Here is a 27454-nt window from a genome sequence, read left to right on the forward strand (position 1 = left end):
TACCCACTGTAAGTCATTGCTATTTGCTCAAGTTTAAGTGATTCCCCAGGCTTCCTGGTGTCTGCTCCCTGGTGATTCTATTACCTTAGTCTTTTCCTTCAGTAAGACTTCTCTCCATCCTCATAAATGGTGGCTCTTAAGGCTATTTTTCTCCAACAAACTGAATGCAGGACATAAATATGTTCAGTAGCAATTAGGTTTTATTGTTCTCATCTCACTTATGAGTATAGAAACTATCAAAATGTAAATCGCACAATTCCTCTGACTTCGCAATTCCCCTTCTAGGAATTCATCCCATAGAAGTGTGTATGTGTCGCTATGAGAACACATGTACACATACTAATTTGCAGCATGATTTAAAGCAGCAAATAATGGACACAACCAAAATATTCATCAATATGAGACTGTTTCAATAAAGAATGATGTGTAGAGCAAGGCAAGTGTGTAGAAGACCCCTGTGCACTGATGTGGAGCGACGAGTACAAAGAGCAAGGAGGGGGCTTCCCTGGTGGCACAGCGGTTAAGAATCCGTCTGCCAATGCAGGGGACACAGGTTTGAGCCCTTGTCCGGGAAGATACCACATGCCGAGGAGCAACTAAGCCCATGTGCCACATCTACGGAGCCTGCGCTCTAGAGCCTGAGAGCCACAACTACTGAAGCCCGAGCGCCTAGAGCCTGTGCTCCGCAACAAGAGAAGCCACCGCAATGAGAAGCCCGCACACCACAACGAAGAGCAGCACCTGCTCGCCGCAACTAGAGAAAGCTCGCGCACAGCAACAAAGACCCAACACAGCCAAAAATAAGTAAATAAATAAAATAAATTTATTAAAAAAAAAAAGCAAGGGGAACGATGTCTCAAGCATGGTAGCATATGTATTTTTTTAAGGGAACATATGTCCATATATGTTTGCAGGTAAGCATTTGTACACACAATCTTTGGAAGAATAACAAAAGAAATGGATGAAGGTAGTCACCTCTGGGTAAGGGAACTGAGGTAAGATAGGGGCACATGAGAGGCAGTTTTATACCTTTTCTGTAGGGCTTAACTTTTTTATCCTGTGTATAAATGTCTTAAAAATATGCAAACACACAAACACAAAGAGTAAAGGAGAGTCATCAAGGAATTAACCTTGCCAAAGCTATCTAACAGTGGCACCTACTGGTAAAATCACTTCCTATCCCAAAGTATTCTCTAAAAGAAAACCCAAGGTTCGCCTGGCACAGCCATTTCAGCCATTAGTCAGGACATATGTTTCTGTTAAAGCCTTGTAAAGAACTCTTCACTTGTATTAAGTCTTCTGAGCATAAGACTTAAAAGTGCCATCTGGCTGGGAAGTTACAATTCATTATAGTCTGAATTGCAAGCTATAAAAATGAGGGAAGTGGACTTCCCTGGTGATGCAGTGGTTAAGTATCCGCCTGCCAACGCAGGGGACACAGGGTTCAAGCCCTGGTCCAGGAAGATCCCACGTGCCACGGAGTAACTAAGCCCGTGCGCTCCAACTACTGAGCCTGCACTCTAGAGCCCTCAAGCCACAACTACTGAAGCCCATGTGCCTAGAGCCCGTGCTCCGCAACAAGAGAAGCCACCGCAATGAGAAGCCCACGCACCACAATGAAGAGTAGCCCCCGCTCACCACAACGAGAGGAAGCCCGCGCACAGCAACAAAGACCCAATGCAGCCGAAAATAAATAAATAAATAAATAAATTTATTTTTTTTAAAAAATGAGTGAAGAATATCTCTATATCCTTCCACGGAGTGATCTCCACTCCAGCATATAGAGTTAAGTGAAAAAAGCCAGGCAGAAAAAATGGGCAGAGTGTGCTGTCACTTATCTAAGAAGGGGAGGGGGTTACAAGTAGACATACAGGTTTACTTATACTTTAAAAATGGGAAGATAACCCATTCAAAAATATGAATTAATGGTTGCCATAGGGAAGGAAGGGACTATGCTGGAGGGGAGAGAACAGAACTAGATTTCTCTGAATCAGTGCTTCTCCACGGGGGGGGCGAGTCCACCTGTGTCCCCAGGGGATGCGCGGCAAAGTCTGCAGGTATTTTTAGAGTCACAGCTGGGGTTTGGGAGAAGTGCACTACTGACATCTAGTGGGCGGAGGCCAAGACGCTGCTGAACATCCTACAATGAACAGGACAATCATCCGGCTCCAAGTATCAACAGTACAAATTATATATCTAATAAGGAACTTGTATATAGATTATATAAAAAACTCTTACAACTTACTAATAAAATGACAAATAACCCAATTTAAAAGTGGGCAAAGGATCTGAATAGACAGTTCTCCAAAGATGATATACAAGTGGCCAATAAGCATACGAGAAGATGTTCGACATCCTGAGACATCAAGGAAATGTGAAGCAAAGCCACAGTGAGCCACAACTTCACACCCACTAGAATGGCTATACGGTTGACCCTTGAACAATGCAGGGCTTAGGGGCACTGACCCCCAAGTAGTCAAAAATTCGAATATAACTTTACATTTGGCCCTCTGTATCTGCAGTCCCATACCCGTGAATTCAACCTACTGGATCATGTAGTACTGTAGTATGTATTTACTGAAAAAAAAAAATATATATATATGTGGACCCATGCCGTTCAAATCCATGTTGTTCAAGAGTCAACTGTAATCAAAAAGACAATAACAATTGTTGAGGATATGAAGAAATTGGAACCCTCACACACTGCTGGTGGGAATGTAAAATGCTGCAGCCACTTTGGAAAACAGTCTGGCAGTTCCTCAAAAAATTAAACATACAGTCAGGATATGACCCACAATTCCACTCCTAAGTATAGACCCAAGTGAAACAAAAACATATGTCCATACAAAAACTTGTACACAAATATTCATAGCAGCATTATTCATAGTAGCCAAAAAGTAGAAACAGCAAATGTCCATCAAAGGATGAATGGATAAGAAACAAAGTACTGATACACGCTACAACATAGACAGACCTTGACAATGTTATGCTAAATGAAAGAAGCCAGTCACAAAAGGCCACATATTGTATGATTCCATTTACAATTGACCAACACAGGTTTGAACTGAGCAGGTCCACTTAGACATGCCTTTCTTTCCATAGTAAATAGTACTACATGGTCCATGGTTGGTTGAAGCCGTAGATGCGGAACCACAGATACGGAGGAATGCATATACGGAGAGGCGACTAGGAGTTACAGGCAGATTTCTGACTGCATGGAGGGTCAGCCCCTTACCCCTGCATTATTCAAAGGTCAACTGTAGGGCTTCCCTGGTGGCGCAGTGGTTGAGAGTCAGCCTGCTGATGCAGGGGGCACGGGTGCATGCCCTGGTCTGGGAAGATCCCACATGCCGCGGAGCGGCTGGGCCCGTGAGCCATGGCCACTGAGCCTGCACGTCCAGAGCCTGTGCTCCGCAACGGGAGAGGCCACAACAGTGAGAGGCCCACGTACCGCAAAAAAAAAAAAAAAGGTCAACTGTATATGAAATGGCCAGAATAGGCAAATATATAGAGACAGAAAACAGATTAATGGTTGCCTAGAGCTAGAAGGATAGGCGGCTTGGGGATGTCAGCTAAAGGGCGTGGAATTTCTTTCTGGAGTAATCAAAATGGTCCAAAATTGACGGTGGTGATGGTTGCAGAGATCTGTGAATGTGCTAAGTCACTGCATTATACACTTTCGACGGCTAAATTTTATGGTATGTGAATTATATCTCAATAAACTGTTAATAAAAAACCATCACAATGGTGAGGTGTATACTCTGATAGAGGTGGTACAAGGTACAGAAGGCAAAGGCCAGGAAACAAAGGAGGTCAGAAAAGGCTTCCCAGGATGAATAGGAAGTTGTCAGTAATCAGGTTTGGTTTATTTTTGTAATTAAATTCTTCATCGGTTTTACTGAGATTCCAGGGGTAAGGAGGCTGCAGGATGGGGACATCTCAGGTGTAGGGAATCTCAGGATACATCTAAAAAACTCATTCAGATTGTCCAACTATAAAACCCCAAGTGCAGGAGAGAGGGGGATGCCATGGGATAGGTTAGCAGAGCAGCAGGTGACAGAGCACAGTGGCCTTCGCTCCCAAAATCTTGGACTGAATGTTTTACAGGAAAAGGAATCGGTGAAAGATGAGGAGCAGCAGAAGAACTGACGGGGATGGGTCTAGAGACAGGACAGGCTGCGTGTTTACAGCAGCTGTGATCAACTGTCGTCACAGTCAACTCAACTCTTTCCTAAACATTCAGCTTGAAAACTACTGCAAAGAGAAACCAATCTAGGACTGTGTCTTCCTTCAAGGCACAACTGACAAGATGGACAATTGAGAACAAAGTGGTTTGATATAAACTAATAACAATAAGAGTAATAAGAATAAGAAAAATCATACATAATTAAAATGTCCTGATGTCAGAATGAAAAAAATAGTAATAATAACCCCTCATGAGTTTATGCCAGAGCCAGAAACAAAGCAATGAAAGTTAAGCCACTTACCACGGGAACATGGGCATTTGGCTCAAATTCTGTGGAATCAGCATCTGAAGATAAAGAAATGAATTCAGTAACTCACCAATACTGCTGAAAAATACCTCAAGTAATAAGAATGCTTTTTACTAAGAGGTTATTATAAAATCTCAGACTTACCTTTCAAGTTAAGGCAGTTTCTCGCAAATTCTATCACTGCCAGTTGCATCCCAAGGCAAACTCCTATTTTAAAAAGCACATATATAAAGCAAATGAATGGTATTTTGTACTGCTTCGTATTTTCTGTTCATTTATTTGCTGTCTATCTCCTCCATCTAGAATGTAGGCTCCAAAAAAGAAAGTTTGCTGCTGTAGCCTCTGCCCTCAGAACATGTGTGGCAGGGGCAGGGAAGGGGTTGGACAACCCAAACTTGAGGAAGAATAAATGCGAGTTCAGAAAAGGCCAGGAAAGGAGAAGGCAAGGTCCAAAAGGCAAATCTGCCTCCCTGCAAATGTGTCTCTAGATCGAGGCACACTTGTGGGCTGCAGGGCTGCCCCAAAGCGCCCGACTCCTTCAGAGAATGTCTAACAACACTTCAATTCAAGAGGGAGTCTCTGTGGGCTGGGACTTCACACCCCTTCTTCTCAAGGTAGATTCACTGCCTTAAATGCAGGTTCTGCTTGCGGGCAGCCCCCAGCTGGCCAGCAGGCTGGGATCCAAGGAGCACCTACAGGCGGGCAGGGGAGCGGGAGGTCTGTGCCCAGCTGCTGAGCCCAGAACAGCCCTAAACCTCACTGCAGGGAAACAGCAGCAGCTGGGGGAGCTGGTACCTCCACCGCAGGCTGGAGCGCAACAGAGAGGCCAAATGGAACTGAACAGAGAGCTCAGTAAGGAGAAAAGGGGACCTGTGTAGGCCCAGGGCTGTTGCCACAGGGATGTGCCCCTCGCCGATCTCCACATTCACTGCGGCCCACCGATTCTCTCCAATAAACAAATGCCAAGGAGCATTCCAGATGCTTTTATAGATGTTCAAGGTACACAGGGGCTCAAAGGAGAGAGCAATCAATATACCGGGCACGCCAGAACAAAAGTCAATAAGCATGAAACAGCTGAGTGCTTTGGGGGCACTTTAGAAAGTTCCATGAGGCTAGGACATAAAGAGACAGTGTGTTAAAGAGAAATTTAAAGAGCTGCAAACTATTCTACACAGTGAAAATTATCTGAAGAACGCTAACCACGTTTAGACAGAAACTAAACAAGATTACTTCAAAAGAAAACAGTGGCCCAGATGAGCTTAGATGGATAAAACAAAGCAAGGTATCAAGGTAACTACTCCTGGTTTCTCTTTTGAAAATGGATCCCAAGTGGAGAGCATCTAGGAAGCTAATCAAAGAACAGGCAAGGGGGAAAATGAACAGTCTGCTGATATTAAGTAAAGAGCACCAAAGCTGACCCACTCGGTTCATAAACCCACCAGCCCATGCAAGCACAGCATGAAACATGGCCTCTCCCCACTCCCTCTTCCGCCTGAATCCCCAGCTGCAGGGCTGCCTTTATCCCATCAGTGTTCCATTTCATCTGGTTTCATTGCTCCAGAAGCCATGCTTTGCAATTTGGACAAATGCATTGAAAAGACCCAGCTCTACTAAATCTTAACAGAGCTGTCCCTATGACGTTGGACGGTCTTTCTGTACTATCTTTTCTAGAAGGAGCATATAAATTTCAATGTAAGCTTTTTTTTCTGATGAGAAATAACACTGTGGCATTCTGTTGAGATGTTTGCTCGAAGTGGTGAAAGGTGGAATTGGAGAAGGGCAGGTATGAACAGCCTCTTGCTACACAACCAGAAAAGTGGTAAGTTCTCCTGGGTTGGCAAATGTTTTTGGTCAAGGGCCAGAGAGCAGAGATTTTAGGCCTTGCAGGCTGTAGGGTCTCAAACTCTGCCACTGCATCACAAAAATAGCCACAGACAATTGGTAAACCAACTGGTGTGGCTGTGTTCCAATAAAACTTTATTTACAAAAACGCTGCAAGCCAGGTAAGGCTCGCAGAATATAGTTTCCAGACCCTGTAGCAAACTATTTGGCACCTGAATATTCAAATTCAAGATCACACTTTTCACATAAACAAACTCTATTACGTGTTACCCTACTAGGTGTCAAAAATCTAAAAAACTCATAGTTAGGATTCATAAACATCAGTTTTACCCAGAAAAGGAATCTTCCTTGACCGTGCCCAAGAAATCGCCTGGAGTTTTCCCAACGTTCCTCTGATTCCGAAGCCTCCTGGCACAAGAACACCACTGCAAGCAACACAAGAGGAGGGGAAATTTGACATTATTTTTATTTGTAAAACTCTTGTTTTCAGCCATTCATGCTTATTGATCCCAAATCCGACACTTGGCACAGCTGCTAGAGAATACGCTTGGAGTCTATTTTCAGAACTGATTACATGATTTCACATCCTGGACTTTCTTCTTGAAATCCTCCCAATGTTATAAAGAAGTTGCAACAACTTCTCACAACTGACCTTGATATATATTTTCTGATAGGTCTTTGCAGCACGTGAGCATGGTGACTGAGAAGCTCAATTCAATTAAAAATGCCACTGAAAGAATTATCTGAATAAAAATAGGTTAAGGTTCTTTTAAAAGTACTTTTATACAAATGTTAAGATGTCTGGGGCTTTCCTCGTGGCGCAGTGGCTAAGAATCTGCCTGCCAATGCAGGGGACAAGGGTTCGATCCCTGGTCTGGGAAGATCCCATATGCCGTAGAGCAACTAAGCCCATGCGCCACAACTACTGAAGCCCATGTGCCTAGAGCCCGTGCTCCGCAACAAGAGAAGCCACTGCAATGAGAAGCCCGCACACGACAACAAAGAGTAGCCCCCGCTCACCATACCTAGAGAAAGCCCACGAGCAGCAACAAAGACCCAACACAGCCAAAAATAAATAAATTAATTAATTTTAAAAAAAACAAAAACACAAGAGTTTAAGAGAAAAACCCAAGGGCCATGCTACCCTGACAACACAATGCCACCCCCAAAAGTTTTATTGATTACTTACAAAATAAAACCTAGAATCAAAGGATGTGGAAAAGAAAATAAAACCAAGAGAGGAGGGAGGATTGTCATTCTTGCACTTTAACTTTGTATATGTAAGGTCCATCTCTGCATCTTTCAGTAGCATCAGCTCACTCTCCCGCCAATACAGTATCGTCATCCTCCCCAGAATAAAACCATCTCCACTGCACGTGCCACTTACATTGACATGGCACGTTTCAAAGTAAATGCAGCATGAATGCAGCACAACCATCCAGAATCACCACAAGTACTCCAAACTACACTTCAAAATGCACAAAAATTAGTAACTGGGGTAAATCGAATCATGGAAAAAATCACAATGGCGTTCTCCTAACTGGCGTGGTACTTACTCAGCTTTGCAGAGTTTCTGCCAAGCTTCGTGGAATTTCACAGGGTCCTCAGTTTCGGTAGTCTGCTCCAGATCAATGGAGTCTATGTACTAAAAACATGCAACAAGTTAAAGGAACATTTCAGAAAAATAAAAACTGGAAAATACTAGAGCCATCTAATACTGACACAATTATTTGATGACTACTTATTATGCAAATACTGTACTGGTCACTTAGCATAGAAAAGCACCATCTCTGTCTTGTGGCTCTTACAATCTTTCAGGCAGGTTATGAAACCAAATAAACAGGCATCCACATTACAGGGAGGTAATGGCTATGATGGGCAAAGAAGAGAACGCTGCGGAAGGAACCAGGAGCCGCAGCTGACACGTATGTGGACCGGAGAGAAGAAGGGCAAGAGTGCCTTCAGGGAAGCCCTCTGGGAAGGGGATGTCCAAGAAGCTAAGCCCTTGAGGATGAGTGGACGCAAGCCGAGCGCGTGTGTGCAGTTGGGGGGCAAGTGGGAAGGGGTGCGGGGGGTGGGGGAGGGCTGTGAAGGAACAGCTTCAAAAATCAGAAAGACAAAAAACAGACAAAAACCAGAAAGTGGTGACCACTCTGGGGACTTCAAAAGAAGCTCCATCCGGTGAGAGAAGTTTATACCTGAAGCCACTGAAAAATCTGAAGGAACAGAGAGCGATTTTAGAAAAATCACTCTGGCTCAGTGAAGGAAAGGGAGGGAAAACTGAAAACCAGTCAGGAAATTACTGCAAAAGCCAGGCGAGATAAACACAGCACAAGTCCATGATTCAAACAGTACTTAGTAGAAGCCACCATCAATGAATTCTATTACGTGAAAAACGTGCACAACAAATCCTATGTACTTAACAGTCCCTATATATGTCTATATTATTTTAGAATTTCTGTTGTAAAAATTACTATCTGAATATATCTTAAGATACAAAATTTTACTTTATAAAATTGGTATTATAACAGATTTTCTATTGTTTTCTTTTTTCTATGAGGGACTGGCGGACTAGGAAGGAAGAGGAAGAACAGGCAGGGAACTATTCCTTGGAAAGTCAAAAATAAAAAGTGATTAGAGAAGGAAGCTACAAAGAGGTGAGAGAAAACTGGATAGGTCCTAAGCTGGAAGTTACTAAGTTTCTCGAACACATAAGTGTATCTTTTGGCTCATTATATTAAGGTTTTACCATTTAAATCAAGATAATAAGGCCTCCCTAAACTGTGATATACCCAGAGAGAATAGCATTAAATATAAACATTTATATAGGGGGAGAAAACTCTAGAAAGATATGCATCAAACTGGGAACGACAGGTACATCAAGAGAAGGGGGATTTCACGGCGGAAGAATCTTCCACTTTCTGCATTTTACATTATGCTTTGCTTAAATTTTCTACATTGAGCATATACTACTTCTGTATCTAACAAAGAATATATTCAAGCTATATATAACTCCACCTCTGCTATCCCATAATACTGTTTAAAAAACAAACAATCACTGTTTGCCAGATATCAGTCCTCCAAGTTAGAAAGGGAAATATATATAAATATGGCATTTTAAAAATCTGGGTTCAATTCCCACGCTAAAGAGGAAAAAAAGTTCTATTATTTTCTCATTAGACAAACACAAAATAGTTACATGAGCATGAAGTATATATGTCCCTGAATGTGCAAAGCCTAATTTCAAAAACTGTGCCTTAAACCTGTATGCAGAAAAAAAGTTAACAGACTGAAATCCTTGGAAATGCCTGCTTACAAGGTTGGCCCTTGTCTGGCATCTGGAAACGTGGATTTGGGGAGGGTTCCCACCATTCCCAAGAACCAGTAAGAGTGGCTCAGTGTGCCTACAGTGTTTGGAGAAACAACATGATTTAAGCTGAACACCTGCTTTCCTCCAGGGAGTCTGAAATTTTGACACTCCGGAGGCAGAGGGCATCTGTGTGACCAGCCCCCAGTAAAAACCCTGGGCGCTGAGTCTCTAATGAGCTTCCCTGGTGACAGCACGTCACCTGTGTTGTTACAGCTCGCTGCTGGGGGATTTAAGCACGTCCTCCGTGACTCCACTGGAGGAGGGCTGTTGGAAGCTTACACCTGGTTTCCCCCAGACTTCATCCCACGTGCCTTTGCCTTTGCTGACTTGGCTCTGCGTCCTATCACTAAACTAAGTCACAACCGTGAGTACAGCTGTATGCTGAGTCCTCTGCGTCCCCCTGGTGAATCATTAACCCTGGAGGTGGACTCGGGGATCCCTGAACACAACCTGCCTCTCTGCAACACAAGATTTCATGATGAATGCCTGAAATAGGCAGAGGACCAGGTGCGGGCTCACCATCAGATTCAACTTGTGGTTGATGGCCAACGCTGAGTGTTCCAGGGCTTTGAACACGGAGGCATAGCAGTCCCTGAGCTTGGTGTATTTGCCAACCAGGGCTATGGAACACGTTTTCTGTAACCTTTCATACCTGGGAAGGAAAACAAGCTTAAAGGTTATATGCATGTAACATCACATCACAAGCATAATGACAGCCACTGTTCTTATCCCAAGGCACTTTTTAAAACCTGAGGAGCAGATGTGCCTTGAACTTGGTGTACTTGACTCAAATTCCCCACCCCACCCCCAAAGAATAACAATCTGTACCCCAAGAGATTTGAAAATCATGAGAAAGCCCAACATTGGCTTACATAAGCAGGCAAAGATATAAATGTGAGGAGAGTATATCAGAGAAAAAGTTAAATGCATTAAAAATAAAAAAGCTCTCCCCAGGCCTCCCTGGTGGCAGTGGTTAAGAATCCGCCTGCCAATGCAGGGGACACGGGTTCGAGCCCTGGTCCGGGAAGATCCCACATGCCGCGGAGCAACCAAGCCCGTGTGTTACAACTGAACCTGTGCTCTAGAGCCCACGAGCCACAACTACCGAGCCCACGTGCCACAATTACTGAAGCCCACGTGCCTAGAGCCCGTGCTCCACAACAAGAGAAGCCACTGCAATGAGAAGCCTGTGCACCGCAACGAAGAGTAGCTCCCGCTCACCGCAACTAGAGAAAGCCTGTGTACAGCAACGAAGACCCAATGCAACCAAAAATTAATAATAAATAAATTTAAAGAAAAAAGCTCTCCCCATCTAATAAACATGAGCTGTCCTGAAATTCATTTATAAGGTGACACTGTATAAAAAAATGCATTCTCAGTGTCAATAGGAGACACTCCAATATTACCTTTGTAAGGTGATACCATATAAGAAAATGCATTCAAAGTGTCTACATTAAAAATAGTTACATTCCCAGCTGGCCCACAAAAGCCAGGTTATTTACGGCATTCCTGAAGAATGGTGCTGAGAGAACTATTTAAAATACTATAAGCCACTTAGATCATTTTTATGAGAAAATTCCATTCTACATGAGACACTCAATCACATTTTACCATTAGAGACATAAGCTTTACCGTTGCTTTCGTCAGGAGATCTGTTCAAGGAACATGAAAAATGCCTGGTCTGGTACTAAGTATGCGGGAATGTCACTTGGGGCTGAAGATCTTTTAGGGCTTTGAAGCAAACTGTTCCCCAAACACCTTAGAACGAAAATGTTACCGGGATGAGGAATATTCCTCCTTCATAACAACATCTGCAAAGAGTGGCAGAGAAGCCTGATGGAAACAGGCTGGGAGGAGAAAAAGGCACAAGGGGCTAAGAAGTCAAAATTGACAGCAGAGGTGACTTTCTAGGAAGGTGACTGAAGAACGTGAGAGAAAGATGCTAAACCTCTAACTTACCAGTTAATTTTATGTCTCTGTGGAGACTGCCTGCCTGCCTGCCTGCCTGTGCTTCGCCCCAGCTCTAGGGAAAGGACTCAGGTAACAAAGCAAGTTGGTATCCAGCCAAGATTCCAAGACGATGTGGGGTGGGGGACGCATCCTGTCCCTCCGGGGAGGGACGCAGGGCTGCAGTCAGCATGGCCAGTCCCTCCTTTCAGCCACTCTCCTTCCACTCACTCGTTGCTGGTCTTCCCGGGGCAGGGTGGGGGGGAGTGGGGGACAGGGGAGGCCACTGGGTCAGTCCAGCCGCCGTCCAGGGAGGTATGCCGAGCCCACGCCCCTGTGCTCTCTTCCCCTCTTGGCCCTGCAGGCTGGGCTCATGGAGCACTGCCCGGACCAGCCAAGCACCTCCCTCCCCTCGTGCTCTCCATTCAGCCATCAGCTGGGTGTGACACAGCAGCTGACTCTGCAGTCAGCTGGTCGGCTTTGTAGGCCCATCCCCCAGCAGGAAGGTTCCCGGGGAGGCAGGGTTGTCCCCACCTCAGGACCCAGGCAAGTTCTTCCACCCAGCTCAACCAGGAACCCCTGGCCTCTGGGCAGCACTGGACCTCCACGATCAACGCCGTCCGTTTGACCTCTGTGTGCCTCCTTGTATCTCTCTACAGGCTGTACTGAGGGGACAGGGCCTAAAGAATGGACACTTCACACTGCCATGACTAATGAACTAACATCATGGCCAAAATGGTGCAGAGGGACTGATGCTCAATATCCCCTTTGCTTGAAGCCTGAACTGAATGGTGGCCCCAAAAAACATATGTCCCCCAGAACCTATGAATGTGCCCATATCTGGAAAACAGGGTCTTTGCAGATGCAATTAAGTTAAGGATCTCCAGTTGAGATCATCCTGAATTAGAATGGGCCCGAACTGCAAAGACAAGCATCCTTATAAAAGAGAAAGGAAGAAGACACAAAGGAGAAGGACACGTGACAAGAGAGGCAGAGATTGGAGTGATGCGCCCACAAGCCAAGGAACACCAAGGAAGCTAGCCCCCAGAAGCCAGGAGAAATGCGTGGAACAGATTCTCCCTCAGAGTTCCAGAAGGAACCAACCCTGCTGACACCTTGATTTAGGACTTCTAACCTCCACAACTGTGACAGAACAAATTTCTATTGGTTTAAGCCACCCATTTTGTAGTGACTTATTACAGCAGACACAGGAAACTAATACAGAAACCAAACACTGGCTTTAAAAAGCACAGAGGCATAGAGTAAAATTTAGAACTATTTCCAACACAAAGAGTTAAAATATTAAAGTTTCTAAATGCTTTTAAAATTTTAAAGTGAAAGGGCAAAAGAACTTTCAATCTACTAGTCATCTACCAAAGGTCAGTGCTTTTGTCATCATCAAATCATTTAAATTATTGTTACCGACATCAGTAACCAATAGTGCCTGATGTGATGTTAAGGCCTGGTGTATTTTCTCTCATAAGTGCCACAACGTGGTACTAGTATCCCCCCAGTTATATATGGATGGGAGAATAAGCCCAGAGAGGTTAAGTAATCTACCCAAACTCAAAAACAGCTAGTGAAAGGAGAAGCTGGGGTCTGAATCTATGGTGCCTGACACCAGAGCTTACGTTTTTTCATTGAGATATAACTGACATACAACATTACATTAGTTCCAGATGTATAACCTAATGATTCAATATATTTATATATTACGAAATGATGACCACAATATTCTAGTTAGCATCTATCACCACACATAGTTACAATTTTTTGTGTGTGATGAGAACTTTTAAGATCTACTCCTTAGCAACACCAGAGCCTTCACTTGTAACTACTGCGCCTATTGCCTCTACTTCAGCTGCAGGAGAAGTCAAGCAGCCAGGACTTTATGGGGTCACGCCTCATCAACAGTTAGTAAAAGAAAACAGGTGATGGGGATTTAATCTGTATACGACATCAAATTAGACAAACCTTGCTGAAATCAATATGACTGTCTTAAAGCTAAAACCTATCAGGGGTTTTTAATGCCGATACTGATAGTTAATAACTGCAGGATAGAACAACAATGCCATAGCCAAAACTTCCCATTCAGAAGGATTTTCTTTAAGAAATGTTAGCCAAATCTTAAAAATAAGCAAAACAAAACAAAACAAAGCCTGTAGCATTTTAAACTGTTTAAAATATTCAGAAACTAAATAATAAACTAATAAATAAATGCTTCCAAAAGTTTTTTAAAATTCTGGAATCCAAATGCCTTCAATTCACTTGGCTTTAGTAGAGCAAAATCAAAGGCCCCAGAAATCTTCAGAGTACAGCAAAACACCCTAACAATATGCTAGAGCTTTAGATGTTTCCAGAACCAAACATACCCATGTGGAAAGTGGAATATTACATAGTTACCTTTTAAGGTACACCTCAGTGCTACCCCCAAACCCAAGAATTATGAAAAATTACATTAGTAATTCCTTTCACAGTACCTGTCAGCCATATTTTTCCATTTGAAAAGCAAATTACTTGCAGAATCCCCAATAGGCAGATCCAATCTCGCTTTGAAATATTTAACAATGCCTTGTTCCTCCAAAAGCACAGGTACTCGGTAGGTGGAAGAAACATCGTGGATACATATAACCTGATCAATGATGATAAAACACCATATTTAATGGAACAACTCAAGTATGCCACAAAAATGAACGTAAGAATGAACCAAAACTCAAGAGAGATGGCAGTTTATTTTTACTGACAGAAGAAAACCAAGAACACAGCAACCTAAACAGGAGTCAGATTTACACAAGGTTAGTTGGATCTAATTACAAAACACTTTGAAGTCATTATTCTACATCTGGAACCATGGATGCTATGGTAGAATATATATATTTTTTTCCCTATATACACATTCTTTGTTCCTAGTTCCTGGCACAGGGCTTCAAAAACATTCAAAATTTCCTGAGTTATAGGGGTAACTTTGTTAAGTTCATGAGGTGACTCAGGGTGGCCCCTAGATGACTTCAGGATGGGAATTGGTCACCAGAAAAACCAAGCAGGTCATTAGAAGGCTGGAACTTTCAGCCACCTGACCTCCACGGAGGGGACAGGGGCTAGAGACTGAGTTCAATCAGGTGACCAATGATTTACTCCATCATGCGTACGCAATGAAACCCCAATCAAAATGCTGAACATCAGGACTCAGGGGAGCATCCTCGCTGGTGAATTTACAGATGTACTGGGAAGGTGGTGCAGCCTGACTCCACAGGGATAAAAGTTCTTGTGCCTGGGACTCTCCTAGACCTTGCCCTTTGTGTCTCTTCATCTGGCTGTTCACCTGCACCCTTTACAATTAAACAGTAATCATAAGTATAGCACTTTCCGGAGTTGTGAGTCATTCTAGAGAATTATCAAACTTGAGGTGGCTACGGGAAGCTTCAACTTTGTAGTCAGCCCGGCAGAAGCGTGGGTGGCTTGGGACAACAGAAACCTGCGGCGAGTGTCTGAAGTGCAGGGCAGTCTTATAAAGACCTGCGGAGTCTGATGCTCACTCCAGGTAGTTAGTGTCTGAGCTGAACTGCAGGAACCCCAGGGGGTGTCAGAGACTTGGTATTGGAACATGAATGCTTTATATGTCAGTATCCAAGACACATGGCCCAAGGCACCATCTTCTAAGCCCAGGTTAAGGCAGTAGCAATGAACACATACACCCTGTCTTCTAAGTGTGGGTATGAAGTTTGTTTGTTCACTCATTTGTTGTTGCTGCTGCCTCTGTAGTTGCTTTTGTCTGTGCTCCCTTCACTTGGGTAAATTTAGAAGCACACATTAACACAGTCAAATTAATTACACTTAATTTATATATAAATTAAGTGAGGGGAGAAAGGCTCTTTTAAATGCCAGGTGGTGTGGTTGTTTTTCACACCCTAAGGAGCTTTCACCACCCTCTCAGGTACATGCAAAGGGCTACTGGCAGGCATTTAAGGATCTGCCACATCCTAAATAAATGCCAAGAAATGTTCTGCCAACTCTATGTGTTCAGTCTTTCCCAATCCATAGCTATCCAACCAAGGGTTCCTAAGCTGTTTGGACATGGACAACTTGATACTTAAGACTATTGTATCTCACCCATGCATTCCGTGGTACAATTCAAAGTGCCAAGATGTCACTGATATGAGGCTCCATCCCAATTATTAATTAAAATTATTGATAAATCTCTGGACAGCCACAACTCCCACAAGTGCAAGGCATGAGGTGTGGAGCTATTTACTCATTTATGCTCCAAGCCAGAGACATTTTTTCAAATATCATGGTAACAGAGAACATCACAGAGACGCCTGTGACTTTCCATTCCCTCCTCAGCAATCCAGGTGAGAAGAGCTCTAAATGTAAGTTCACCAGGAACTAAGAAATGGGAGAATTAACTCATATGAGAAAAAGCAATGTGCTGACAGATGTAGAAAACAAACTTATGGTTACTGGGAGGGGGGGAGAAGTGGGGGGGATATTGGGAGATTGGGATTGACATATACACACGACTGTATATAAAATATAGATAACTAATAAGAACCTACTGTATAGCACAGGGCACTCCATTCTCTGTCATGACCTATATGGGAAAAGAATCTAAAAAAGAGTAGATAGATATATGTATATGTATAGCCGATTCACTTTGCTGTACAGCAGAAACTAACACAACATTGTAAATCAACTATACTCTAATAAAATTTTTTTTAAAAAAATGCAGTGTGCTAAAAAATGGCTAATAGACTAGCCTGTGGACTGATGAGATAGAACATTCTTCAGAATCTATAGTTATAAAGAAAATAAACTCAAGAATTCCCTGGCAGTGCAGGGGTTAGGACTTGGCACTTTCACTGCTGTGGCCCAGGTTCAATCCCTGGTCGGGGAACTAAGATCCCGCAAGCCATGTAGCATGGCCAAAAAAAAAGGAAACTTCATACGGTTGAAAGTTTGGACTGTATCATCTGTTCTCAGAGCTCTCAGCAACCCAACTCTAAAAGCTGTATCCTTCTATTTCGGAAACCAGGTTAAATGTGTGTGTGATACCCACACCAAGTACTATTTACAAAAAACAACGGAATAAAACCAAAACGGCTTGATGACACACAGATATAGGAGAGTGCTTTAAACCTGCCATCACATTTTTCAAAGGAGTTCAGACTTGTGCACTGACCCTGAAGCATCAGGCAGTGAATACATCAGCCTGCCTCCTGAGACTCAGAAATCTGATTAGGTGGTTTTTAGGCTTCAGAGAACCCCGAGCTAATCTGAAGAAAACAAAAGGTTTCTGCCAAACCTTGCCCTTTTCCTGAGCACCCCTCATATCACTTTTTAAACTCCAATCGCTTGTGCCTGAGCCTTATTGCAAACAAGAGACAGAGATAAGCAGATGAAAGAGAAAAAGATGAAAGAGAAAAGAAAAGCCGGCTCTTGGATACCCAGGTGGAAAGTCCTGCAGAACAGAGGACCTGAACCCACGTCACAGTGGTTTTTGTAGCAATGAACTGAACTGAGGCCACTGATGTAATCAGAAGTGATAGTGTGAATGTCACCTTAATGTGTGGTTTGGGGTGAGTTAAGCTGTAACAAGTACAAAAGGGAAATCAAAGTAAAAGCCATAAGTGTCCTGGAAAGACAAGATAAAGAGACGATAAGCAGGCTTCAAATGGTTCTCTCTAGAGGTTGGACTGCGAGTTAAAAAAACAACTCACCTGGTTTTGTACCTACAATTAAAATTTAAGGAGTGAAACACACAATCTATTTCAGGAGTCTCAAGACTGTTCACTTAAGGGCAAGGGAGCCGTAGTTGCATATGAGTCCCCCAAATCTTTTATAAATGTTGTGAAAAGTAATACGATAATTTAAGAGGTGTAAAATGCTGGCATCAGCAGAAGTGCCTGCAAGGCATTCAAATCTAAAGAGCAGCACTAACCTGTTCAGGGTTCACGTGACAAAACATAGAAATCTTTTCCTTCACAGCCATTTCGATGGGCGTTGAACTTCGGCAGACAATCTGTCAAAGTCAATTACGCATGGGTTAGCAGACAGGAATTGGGCTGTTCACACCGCCACTGATTTTCAGGAGGACGCTACGTTAATTTTGCTCCAGGAGACTTGACCGAGTGGGCATTTCTCCATCCTGGGCGTTCCACTGGGCTACTAGAAATTGGTCTGAGCACTAATACAAGCAAGTGTAACCAAACTCAACACAAATCCACCAGTAGGAAATGTCAAGGCATTTCTAGCGAACAGACTGGAGGCTCACAAATGTTACTTCTTTAAAACTACAAGAATAGAGCCAGACCAAGGGTTGGCAAACTTTTCTCTAAAGGGCCAGATGGCAAAAGCTTTAGGCTTTGCAGGTCATGCAGCTGCTGCCGTGACTCCTCATGGTACCGCCATGAGCAAAGGCAGCCAGAGACAAATGTGGACAATGAGTGGTAATGTGTTGTAGAAAAACTTCCTTTACAGGAGGCAGGTCTGCAGGCCCTTACTTGCCAGCCTCTGATCTAGACTACTGGCAATAACTGGATTACTGCTATAAATAAGAGCAGGGACAGCCTGACCTAGCAGGCTCATAGGAAAATCTCCCAGGTCCCACCTCCCTCTAAGGGACCCAGGGACCACACAAATGACAGGACATTGCACTTGCCCAGATGCCAGTGTGGCCAATCAAATGAGGACCTGGAGAAGAAGAGATGGCCAATTTAGAAATGTGTGAAGCGACGCTTGAGGATGAGGGAATAAGCCTTCCCCAGCTCCCAGATACAAAAAGCTCAGTCACAGAAACCATTTGAGAGGTAGGAAGGACTTAGATGATGTTATAATTGAAGAAATGGAGGTCCTATTCCAAGAAACTTACCCACTCTCTTTAACTCACCAGATCGGGAGACAGGCCTAACCCCCTCAGCGCACGGACACTGTTTTGTGTGGGTTTGGTTTTCTGTTCTCCAGTAGCACTGGGCTGAAAAGAAATGGGTCACTGTCAGTACACTGGACATCTAACTCTTCTGGATAATGAATGGCTTCCTGGTTTAAAATTTTCAATAGGGGGCTTCCCTGGCAGTCCAGTGGTTGACTCTGCACTTCCACTGCAGGGGGCGCAGGTTCAACCCCTGGTCAGGGAACTAAGATCCCACATGCCACACAATGCGGCCAAAACAAAAAGAAAGTGGAATAAACAGAGTATCATAGGAAGACCTACAGGAGTTGCTGACTACACACTTATCTGGAAAGCTCACCTGTGGGACAAGGCTAACATGGATATTACAGAAATTCTCTCTTTTTGCTTTAAACTGGAATTGTCTGAACGCTTCCACAAATGGCATTCCTTCAATGTCTCCAATGGTGCCACCCAGCTGGGAATGGAAAAAAAAGACACAAGAGATCAAATAGCTTCCGTGGTACACAGACTAACAGAACAATTCTTAACACACTAAGCGTGAGAACTGAAGTCCCCCGAAAATGGGGATCACTAATAGGCTGTCAACCCTTCACCTCATCAAGACTGAAAAAAAAATTTTTTAAAGAAAAGGAGTGGGACTTCCCTGGTGGCACAGTGCTTAAGAATTTGCCTGCCAAGGCAGGGGACACAGGTTCGAGCCCTGCTCTGGGAAGATCCCACATGCTGCGGAGCAACTAAGCCTGTGTGCCACAACTACTGAGCCTGCGCTCTAGAGCCCGCGAGTCACAACCACTGAAGCCCGCGTGCCTAGAGCCTGTGCTCCGCAACAAGAGAAGCCACCGCAATGAGAAGCCCGCGCATCGCAATGAAGAGTAGTCCCGCTCGCCGCAACTAGGGAAAAGCCCGCGTGCAGCAATGAAGACCCAATGCAGCCAAAAATAAATAAATAAATAAAATTTTTTTTAAAAGGGGGGTTTGTTTAAAAAAAAAAGAGCACTTTAAGAAAAGAGGAGGGAATTCCTAAGCAGATAAAAAGATCCAGAATATACACCACAGAGGAGTGAGATCAGTTAGTTTCTACCAGTGGTCCCGTTGGAAGGGAGAATTCAAATCCGGTGACAGTATGAGAAAAGGGAGAGCCATCTGGTTCTGCCTGGTGTGAAACAGTTAGCATTCTCTCTTTCTCTCTCTCTCTCTCTCTCTCTCTCTCTCTCTCTCTCTCTCTCTTCATGAACACACACACACAAACAAACACACATACACACACACACCTGTATGCAGCTGAACAGTCTCCTTGTAATGGTGGTACTACCAGAATTAAATCACTTGTAATAAAACATGCTGGCTCTCTGAAAGAAGTAGTACCAAAAACCCCGAGAATATTCCTGACAGTGTAATCCTTTGACAAATGTTAACTTAATCTACATTGTACTTCCAATAAAGTTACTTAAGCATTTTACTTTAGACAAGGATAAAATTCACCTTAACGCATTCGTCCTCACCATAGTTAAATACTTAAAGATTATCATCCAGATTTTTAAATTAATTCTTTAGTATTTGAGCATCTACTACAGGCTCAACACTTTAAATGAGCTGCTGGGAAGAACTTAAGACAACCTGCTCCTGAGGAGCTCGGAATTTAGCGAGGAGAATAAGGCAGAGCTAAAGAACAATAAAGCAAGAGCAAAACTTGAGCACTACGTGGAATGATCTGGATGCTGAGGAAGAAGAGATCATGGTGGGCCCAGGCCCAGGATTCACCACCTTCCCTGGCTTCAGCTACTCGACTGGGTCCAAAATCTACTTGCAGCCCTGACCTCTCCTCCCAGCGCCGCTGGGCTTTGAAGCCAACTTGTCCGTGACATCTTGAATGGATCAGTAAGTATTCAAACTTACCATGGCCCAAACTGAACTCCTGGTCCCCACAGCCCTGGGCCTGTTTGTCTGGGGGCTTCTCCCTCATCTCAGCAACAGCATCTCCTACCACTAACTGGTTCAAGCTAGAGGTCTGTAAATCGTCCTCCATTCCCGCCTTTTCCTCACCCAACCCTGTCCAGTGAGCTGTACCTCCAAAACATTCTTGCAAATCTCTCCACTGCTATTTCCACCACTACCACCCTAGACGCCCAAGCCAACACCATCTTTTGCAGGGATTATGGCAATCGTCTAAGCCTGGGGTGGCTAAGATGGCCTGCTGTCTATTTTCACACATGAAGCTATACTGGCACATGGCCATGCCCACCCACACGTCACCTAAGGCTGCTTGGGCACTGCAATGGCAGAGTGGAGTAGCTGTGACAGAGACTCTCTGACCTGCAAAACCAAACATATTTACTATCTGGCCCTTTACAGAAAAAGTTGGCTGCCCCCAATTTTAATGGCTTAGTTGCTCCGCGGAATGTGGGATCTTCCCGGACCAGGGCTTGAACCCGTGTCCCCTGCACTGGCAGGCGGATTCTTAACCACTGCACCACCAGGGAAGCCCGGCAAGCGCTTTAACTTCTTTGTTGGGATTTCTTCTGGTAGTTACCTCCATATCTCTAAACCAAAGCTCATCCATCTCAGCTCTTCCTCAACTTAGCTATTTCAGACACCCTCTAATGAACGTAGGTGTACTTCCTGCTGTGACAGATGAGGATGCAGCTCTCTGGTACCCCCATCCCCAGATACCAATCTCAATTGTTAATTCTACTGGTTACTTTCCTAACCTGAGATACTTTTGCTTCTTTTTCAGCCAAATACTAACAGTATCTGTAGACCCTCGCAGTGTACAATGAGGTTCTGCCCTCCCTCCTTCCCCTCCAGCACTCCTCCACCCCCTCCACCTCACGATCCCTCTTTTCAAAGTTGATGACACATTCCTGCTTTTAAGGTTTCTCTGATTCATCCTGGAGATGGGTCCTAAAAACTGAAAATCAATAAAGAGAGTGACCGTGCAAGTCTCCTTCACCGTAGAGTCAAGCTATGCCCCAGTTTACATCTTTGTTCTCATATCAGATGTTATTCTCCTGACACTTTTACCTGCCTTTCTCTTTTCTCACACTATTTGTCTTTATCATTGCCTCGATTTGTTTGCAAACTATTCACTGTATTAAATATTAAATTTTTTTAAAGGAAGCAAGCCTAGTTATGCAGACATGGTCAGTTTATAAAACTTCATCAAGCTATACATCTGTGATATGTGCACTTTTCTGTGTTTATGTTATACTCCGATTTTTAAAAATTATAAAGGAAGCATCCTCTCTTTCCTCGTAAATCGTGAAGGAAGAAATACAAAAGGAGAGAAAATTTTATATAGCACACTTATACATTTACATTAAGTTTATCAACCATACCATTATAGTAGCAAAATATGTAATTAATATATGATAGTACAGCACATTTATGTTATCAGCTCTACTATTAACAAAATGGATCTTGTGGGTAGCATAATATCTATTCACAAACACTGATAACGATGACAATAACAGCAGCTAACATGTTTATTGAGCACCTCCTAAATGCCAGACACAGCCAAGTGCTTTTTACATTATTATATTTAATTCTTGCAACAACCCTGTTATTATTACCTTGTTGTGATTACAATATTACACTATCATATTGTTATAGATGAGTACATTGACACTTTGAGAAGTAACTTGCCAAGTCATACAAGCATCTTAACAATGGTTAGTAATTTTCGAGCACTTAGTATAGATCCGACACAATCTAAGCACTAAACGTATTGGCTTATTTAATCCTCAAAACATTATCCCCACTTGGTAGATGAATAAATTGAGGCACAGAGTAGTTAAGCAAACTTGTCCAAGGTCACCCAGCTGGTAAGTGAACCAGCTGGGCTATGAACCCAAGCAGTCTGGCTCCAGACTCTTAACCACTAAGCCATACACCACTTGGGGGTGAGGGCAGAAATGTGAGCTTGGGGAGTCTGCCTCTAGGAACCAAAATGTTCATTATTCTGCTGTCCTGCCTGGCAATTAGGTCAACTGACCTTTAGATAAGGAGTACATGGATGTTATTCTCATTCTAGTCTCTCTCTAGTTCCAAAGCACTTTGCAAACAGCACTCAGTAGAATGCATTCTGTGACTGATCAGTCCTCACTTGCAGACTGCTGCACGCCCACCCCAGGAGTAATCACACAGTTTAAGCCAATCTTGCCCACTAACTTGTGACCACAAAAGCAGGGACCATCTATGTCGCTCCCTGCTGTAATCCCACCTCCTAGGCCAGTGTCCAGCACACATGAGGCCATCTACACATATCTGTTGAATGAATGAAGATCAGCTGCTTAAAAACCTATAAGGATATAAATTATAAAGAAAAGTTCCATGCTTGCCTCAATAACACATATTTGGGGCTCTTCCTTATGACCATCCACAGGCACCATGGCTTGATTCATAACCCACTCCTGGACAGCATCAGTAATGTGAGGGACAACTGTAGAAAGAAGTAATAATTAGCACAAAAGCTTATTTCACGGTCATGGTCATGAGAAATGAATGTATTAGTGTCTTTAGACCTCCCAAATAACCTGAAAGCCACCTGGCAAATTAGACAAGCTACAGTCCTCACATTATTATCCATCTCACTGAAATTAATACTACAGACGCAACATAGGTCTAGTCATTTAAATGTTATGCCGTTTGGGGCTTCCCTGGTGGCGTGGTGGTTGAGGGTCCGCCGCAGGCGGAAACGGGTTCGTGCCCCGGTCAGGGAAGATCCCACATGCCGCGGAGCGGCTGGGCCCGTGAGCCATGGCCGCTGAGCCTGCGCGTCCGGAGCCTGTGCTCCGCAACGGGAGAGGCCACAACAGTGAGAGGCCCGCGTACCGCAAAAAAAAAAAAAAAAAAAAAAGTGGTAAATGTTATGCCGTTTCTCTTGAAATCGACCAACCAGAGAGAGAGAGGGTGCTGAATACTGGACTCCAAGGGGAAGAAGGTCTCAGAGTGGCCCAGCCCTGCAGACCTTGGGCAATTCGCCAGTGTGGAAGGGTCCCTCAGAGGGTGTAGACGAGGCCTGCATGCTGACCAGGGGCCTGAGGCTGCTAATCTCAGAAGAAGAGACAAAAAGATGCAGCCAACTAACCTAATGTGATGTACGAAGCAGGAATGTTGCCCTCTGGGAAGCTGACGCGGACAGCGTCTGTCACCTGCTCCCCCGGCACCGGCAGCTCCCTGGCCCGCCTGCTCCCGCGAGGCGGGAGGAAGTCGTCTCTGATTGGTGCGTTTGGAACGACCCACTACGCATGCCCAGCCCCTTTCTGGGAGGGCGGGGTAGGTCCGGCTCTGCCTCCACGTGGGCAGTGCACGGATCAGGGGTCAAGGCCCAGGTCTGGGGCTTTGTCCTCTCCCCAAGTTTGGGACGTGGCAGGTATGAGGCAGCAACTCTCCCTCCCGCGGGTCTTCCCAATACCTACACTTGGGGGAAAACTATTAGAAAGTACAATTGTAGCTAAGATCTAAACCACACCGTCCAGTGTCAGCAGTAACATAGCTGATCTTTTGATCTCCATCTGTCCAACTTCTTATCTACTTCTCAGCTGCTTTCCAACATGAAGGTGATTTAAAGGGGATGAGGAATTAGCACCTTTACCCTACCACGTAGGAACTTATGAATACAAGCCGGGGGGGGGGCGGGGGGGAGGGTGGCCTGCGGGTCTCTCTTCAAGGACAAAAGAAAATAAGAATCATACCCCCCATGAAAAGGGTTGGTGAAAAAAGGGTCATATCATGCTGCCCTCCAGTTCAATCCCCCCACCCCACCCACGTCCCCCCCATCACTGTTCTTCTTCAAAGGGGAGTAATCATCATCCATGCAAAGATACAAGAAAAAAGTTGGAAAAGAACATATTAAATAAAGGACAGACAAAAACAAACCAAAATAAGTCTATACCCCAATCAGATTTGTGATGAATAAATGGTTTCCCATGGATTTTATAAATAAAAGCTAAAGACAGAAAGAGAAAGAGGACAGAAACATGGACTAAAGGAAACAATGACATTAGTTAAAAAAAAAAAAAGACTGATGAAAATACAATCAGGAACATGGAGGATGAACTTGAAACCTTTGAGGAAAATGAAAAGTAAAAGTTTGTATGGTGCCATCGTGGTGATCATTTTGAAATGTATAAAAACATCAAACCACTATGTTGTGTAACAGGAACTAACATCGTGTTGCAGGTCAGTTATACGTCAAAAACAAACAAACTCATAAAAAAGACAGATCAGATTTGTGGTTATGGGGCAGGGGGGACTGGATGAAGGTAGTCAAAAGGTACAAGCTTCCAGTCATAAGATAAATAAGTACTAGGGATGTAATACACACCATGATAAATATAATTAACACTGCTCTATGTTATATATGAAAGTTGTTGAGAGTAAATCCTAAGAGTTTTCATCACAAGGGAAACATTTTTGTCTATTTCTTTAATTTTGCATCTATCAAAGATGATGGATGTTCACTAAACTTATTGTGGTCATCATTCCATGATGTATGTAAGTCAAATCATTATGCTGTACACCCTAAACTTATACTGTGCTGTATGTCATTTATAGCTCAATAAAACTGGAGGAAAAGAAAAGGAGGAGAAAACAGGGATCTGAAAAGGATTGGAGCTTGTCAAGCACAGGGACCCCCTCATCTTCAGGTCTATTTTGAGCAGGGTGTGAGTGCTCAGCACACAGGGCCCCCTAATGTTTGTGGAATATAATACCTTGTACTGTTTTCCCCAGGTAATCACCACGCCTCTCTTTATTGATCACATGTTGATATATCTTCCCAGTGGTGATGTTGTTGTCTTTATAAAGATTAATATCCAAGAACCTTTCATAATTTCCAAGGTCTAAATCAACTTCTCCACCATCGTTTAAGACAAACACTTCACCTGGGATAAAAAGGCAATGTAAAAATTAAAAATTTGCTTCCAGTAGATCTTTCAAAGATGAGCACAATATATTAAAGAGCTGGTAAAAGACTTATTTATAAGCCATAGAGTATCACCATTTCTATATTTCGATGGGAAAGTTTAGCAATTCGATTCTATCCATGAAAGTGCATTGGTAAAATTCTGGTATTCTATTACGGTAGTTTTAAATGCTTACTGAAATTCTGTCCCCAAGATTTAGCTTTTCCAAACTCATCATATACCACATGAAAAAGGGACTTTAAGGGCTTCCCTGGTGGCGCAGTGGTTGAGAGTCCGCCTGCCGATGCAGGGGACGCGGGTTCATGCCCCGGTCCAGGAAGACCCCACATGCCGCGGAGCGGCTGGGCCCGTGAGCCATGGCCGCTGAGCCTGCGCATCCGGAGCCTGTGCTCCGCGATGGGAGAGGCCACAACAGTGAGAGGCCCGCGTACCACAAAAAAAAAAAAAAAAGGGGACTTTAAAACAGCAATTTTTAAAACAAATAGCAATTGACTTCAAAGCATCAGTATCCCGGACTCTGAAATTGGCGTAAGAAAATTTTCATTGATTCCAGTCTTGGATAAAGTCACTATTAAACAGACAGTAGATGAAAAGCAGGGCCTCCAATAGCCCACGGGGCGACTTGGTGAAACTGAGGCCAAAAAGAAAGTGAGCAATAAGCCACCTGCACAACAGCACCGTGAAGAAGGATACAGATGAAGACTTGGGACTTCCCTGGTGGCACAGTGGTTAAGAATCCACCTGCCAATGCAGGGGACACAGGTTCGAGCCCTGGTCCGGGAAGATTTCACATGCTGCAGAGCAACTAAGCCCACACGCCACAACTACTGAAGCCCGCGCACCACAACTACTGAAGCCCGCACGCCACAACTACTGAAGCCCGCGTGCCTAGAGCCCAAGCTCTGCAACAAGGGAAGCCACCGCAGTGAGAAGCCCGTGCGCCACAATGAGGAGTAGCCCCTGCTCACCACAACTAGAGAAAGCCTGTGGGCAGCAACGAAGACCCAACACAGCCAAAAAATTTTTTTTAATTAATTAATTAATTTTTTAAAAATGTGTATAGATGAAGACTTAATCACACGACCGGCAACTGTGTTGACTACTAGGCAAGCATCTGGGTCTCCAGCGTTACTTGAGGGCATCGATTGGGAGTCCAATGTCCTAAAGCCACCTTGTCAGAACTGAAACTCTCCCTGATTAAGGAAGTTCTATCATTTACTTCTATAGCTAGATGTTCATAGCATAAAAAGAAGGTTGGCTAGCTTCTGAACCTAATCAGAAGCCTTTTATAGTCTCATTTATGTCTCCCTCATAAGGTACCTAAGTGTGATCAGAAAGATCTCTAACTTTAAGGACAAAAGAGCAAAATGATGAAACTGTAATATTTTCATGTTTCCCAAATTCCATTTCCAGTTCAAATTCTATTTTCTCATGTTTATCAGGAATTGCCAATCCATGGAAAAGTCTTTGTACTTTGATTATCTTAACTTCTGCCAAAGAGGGGAAGATCTCTGAAATCTCTCTAGTTAATTCAGGGCAAAGCCAGTTTGGCAATACTCCAGGTATACGACAAAGGTCTTGAAATTTTAGATTCCCAAATTTAAAAATTTTAGATTCCTATTATGTTCCTAGAAGAAAAAGAAAAGCTGTAGATCATGTCTTCAAAAACATTTTTTTTGATTTAATGCAATTATAATAAAAATGCCAACAGATTTTTTTTAACTTGACAGTGAAACTAAAGTTAATTTGGAAGAAAAACAGGTGTGATTACCAAAACAAAACACATGAAAAATAAATAAAAATAAAAGCCCTTAAAAAATAATAGTGAGTGGGCTTCCCTGGTGGCGCAGTGGTTGAGAGTCCGCCTGCCGATGCAGGGGACACGGGTTCGTGCCCCGGTCTGGAAAGATCCCACATGCCGCAGAGCGGCTAGGCCCATGAGCCATGGCCGCTGAGCCTGCGCGTC

At 43.7% G+C, this 27454-nt stretch overlaps 1 protein-coding gene across 6 annotated transcripts in view; it reads right to left on the reverse strand.

Moving 5' to 3' along the window:
• Nucleotides 1–27454, reverse strand: part of CTPS2 (CTP synthase 2) — a 108008-nt gene that overhangs the window by 67137 nt on the left and 13417 nt on the right. For all 6 annotated transcript variants that reach the window (XM_082609606.1, XM_082609608.1, XM_082609607.1 and 3 more), the window contains 11 exons: nt 25276–25446; nt 22900–23000; nt 18900–19016; nt 18539–18622; nt 17591–17671; nt 14133–14284; nt 10225–10357; nt 7892–7980; nt 6666–6760; nt 4638–4700; nt 4488–4531 (listed from right to left, as the gene is read on the reverse strand). In XM_082609606.1, coding sequence (XP_082465732.1) covers nt 4488–4531; nt 4638–4700; nt 6666–6760; nt 7892–7980; nt 10225–10357; nt 14133–14284; nt 17591–17671; nt 18539–18622; nt 18900–19016; nt 22900–23000; nt 25276–25446 — 1130 coding nt within the window. The remainder of the gene's footprint in view (nt 1–4487; nt 4532–4637; nt 4701–6665; nt 6761–7891; nt 7981–10224; nt 10358–14132; nt 14285–17590; nt 17672–18538; nt 18623–18899; nt 19017–22899; nt 23001–25275; nt 25447–27454) is intronic.

The sequence above is a fragment of the Mesoplodon mirus genome, assembly GCF_964341445.2.
Source record: "Mesoplodon mirus genome assembly, chromosome: X".
Classification (NCBI taxonomy): Eukaryota; Metazoa; Chordata; class Mammalia; order Artiodactyla; family Ziphiidae; genus Mesoplodon; species Mesoplodon mirus.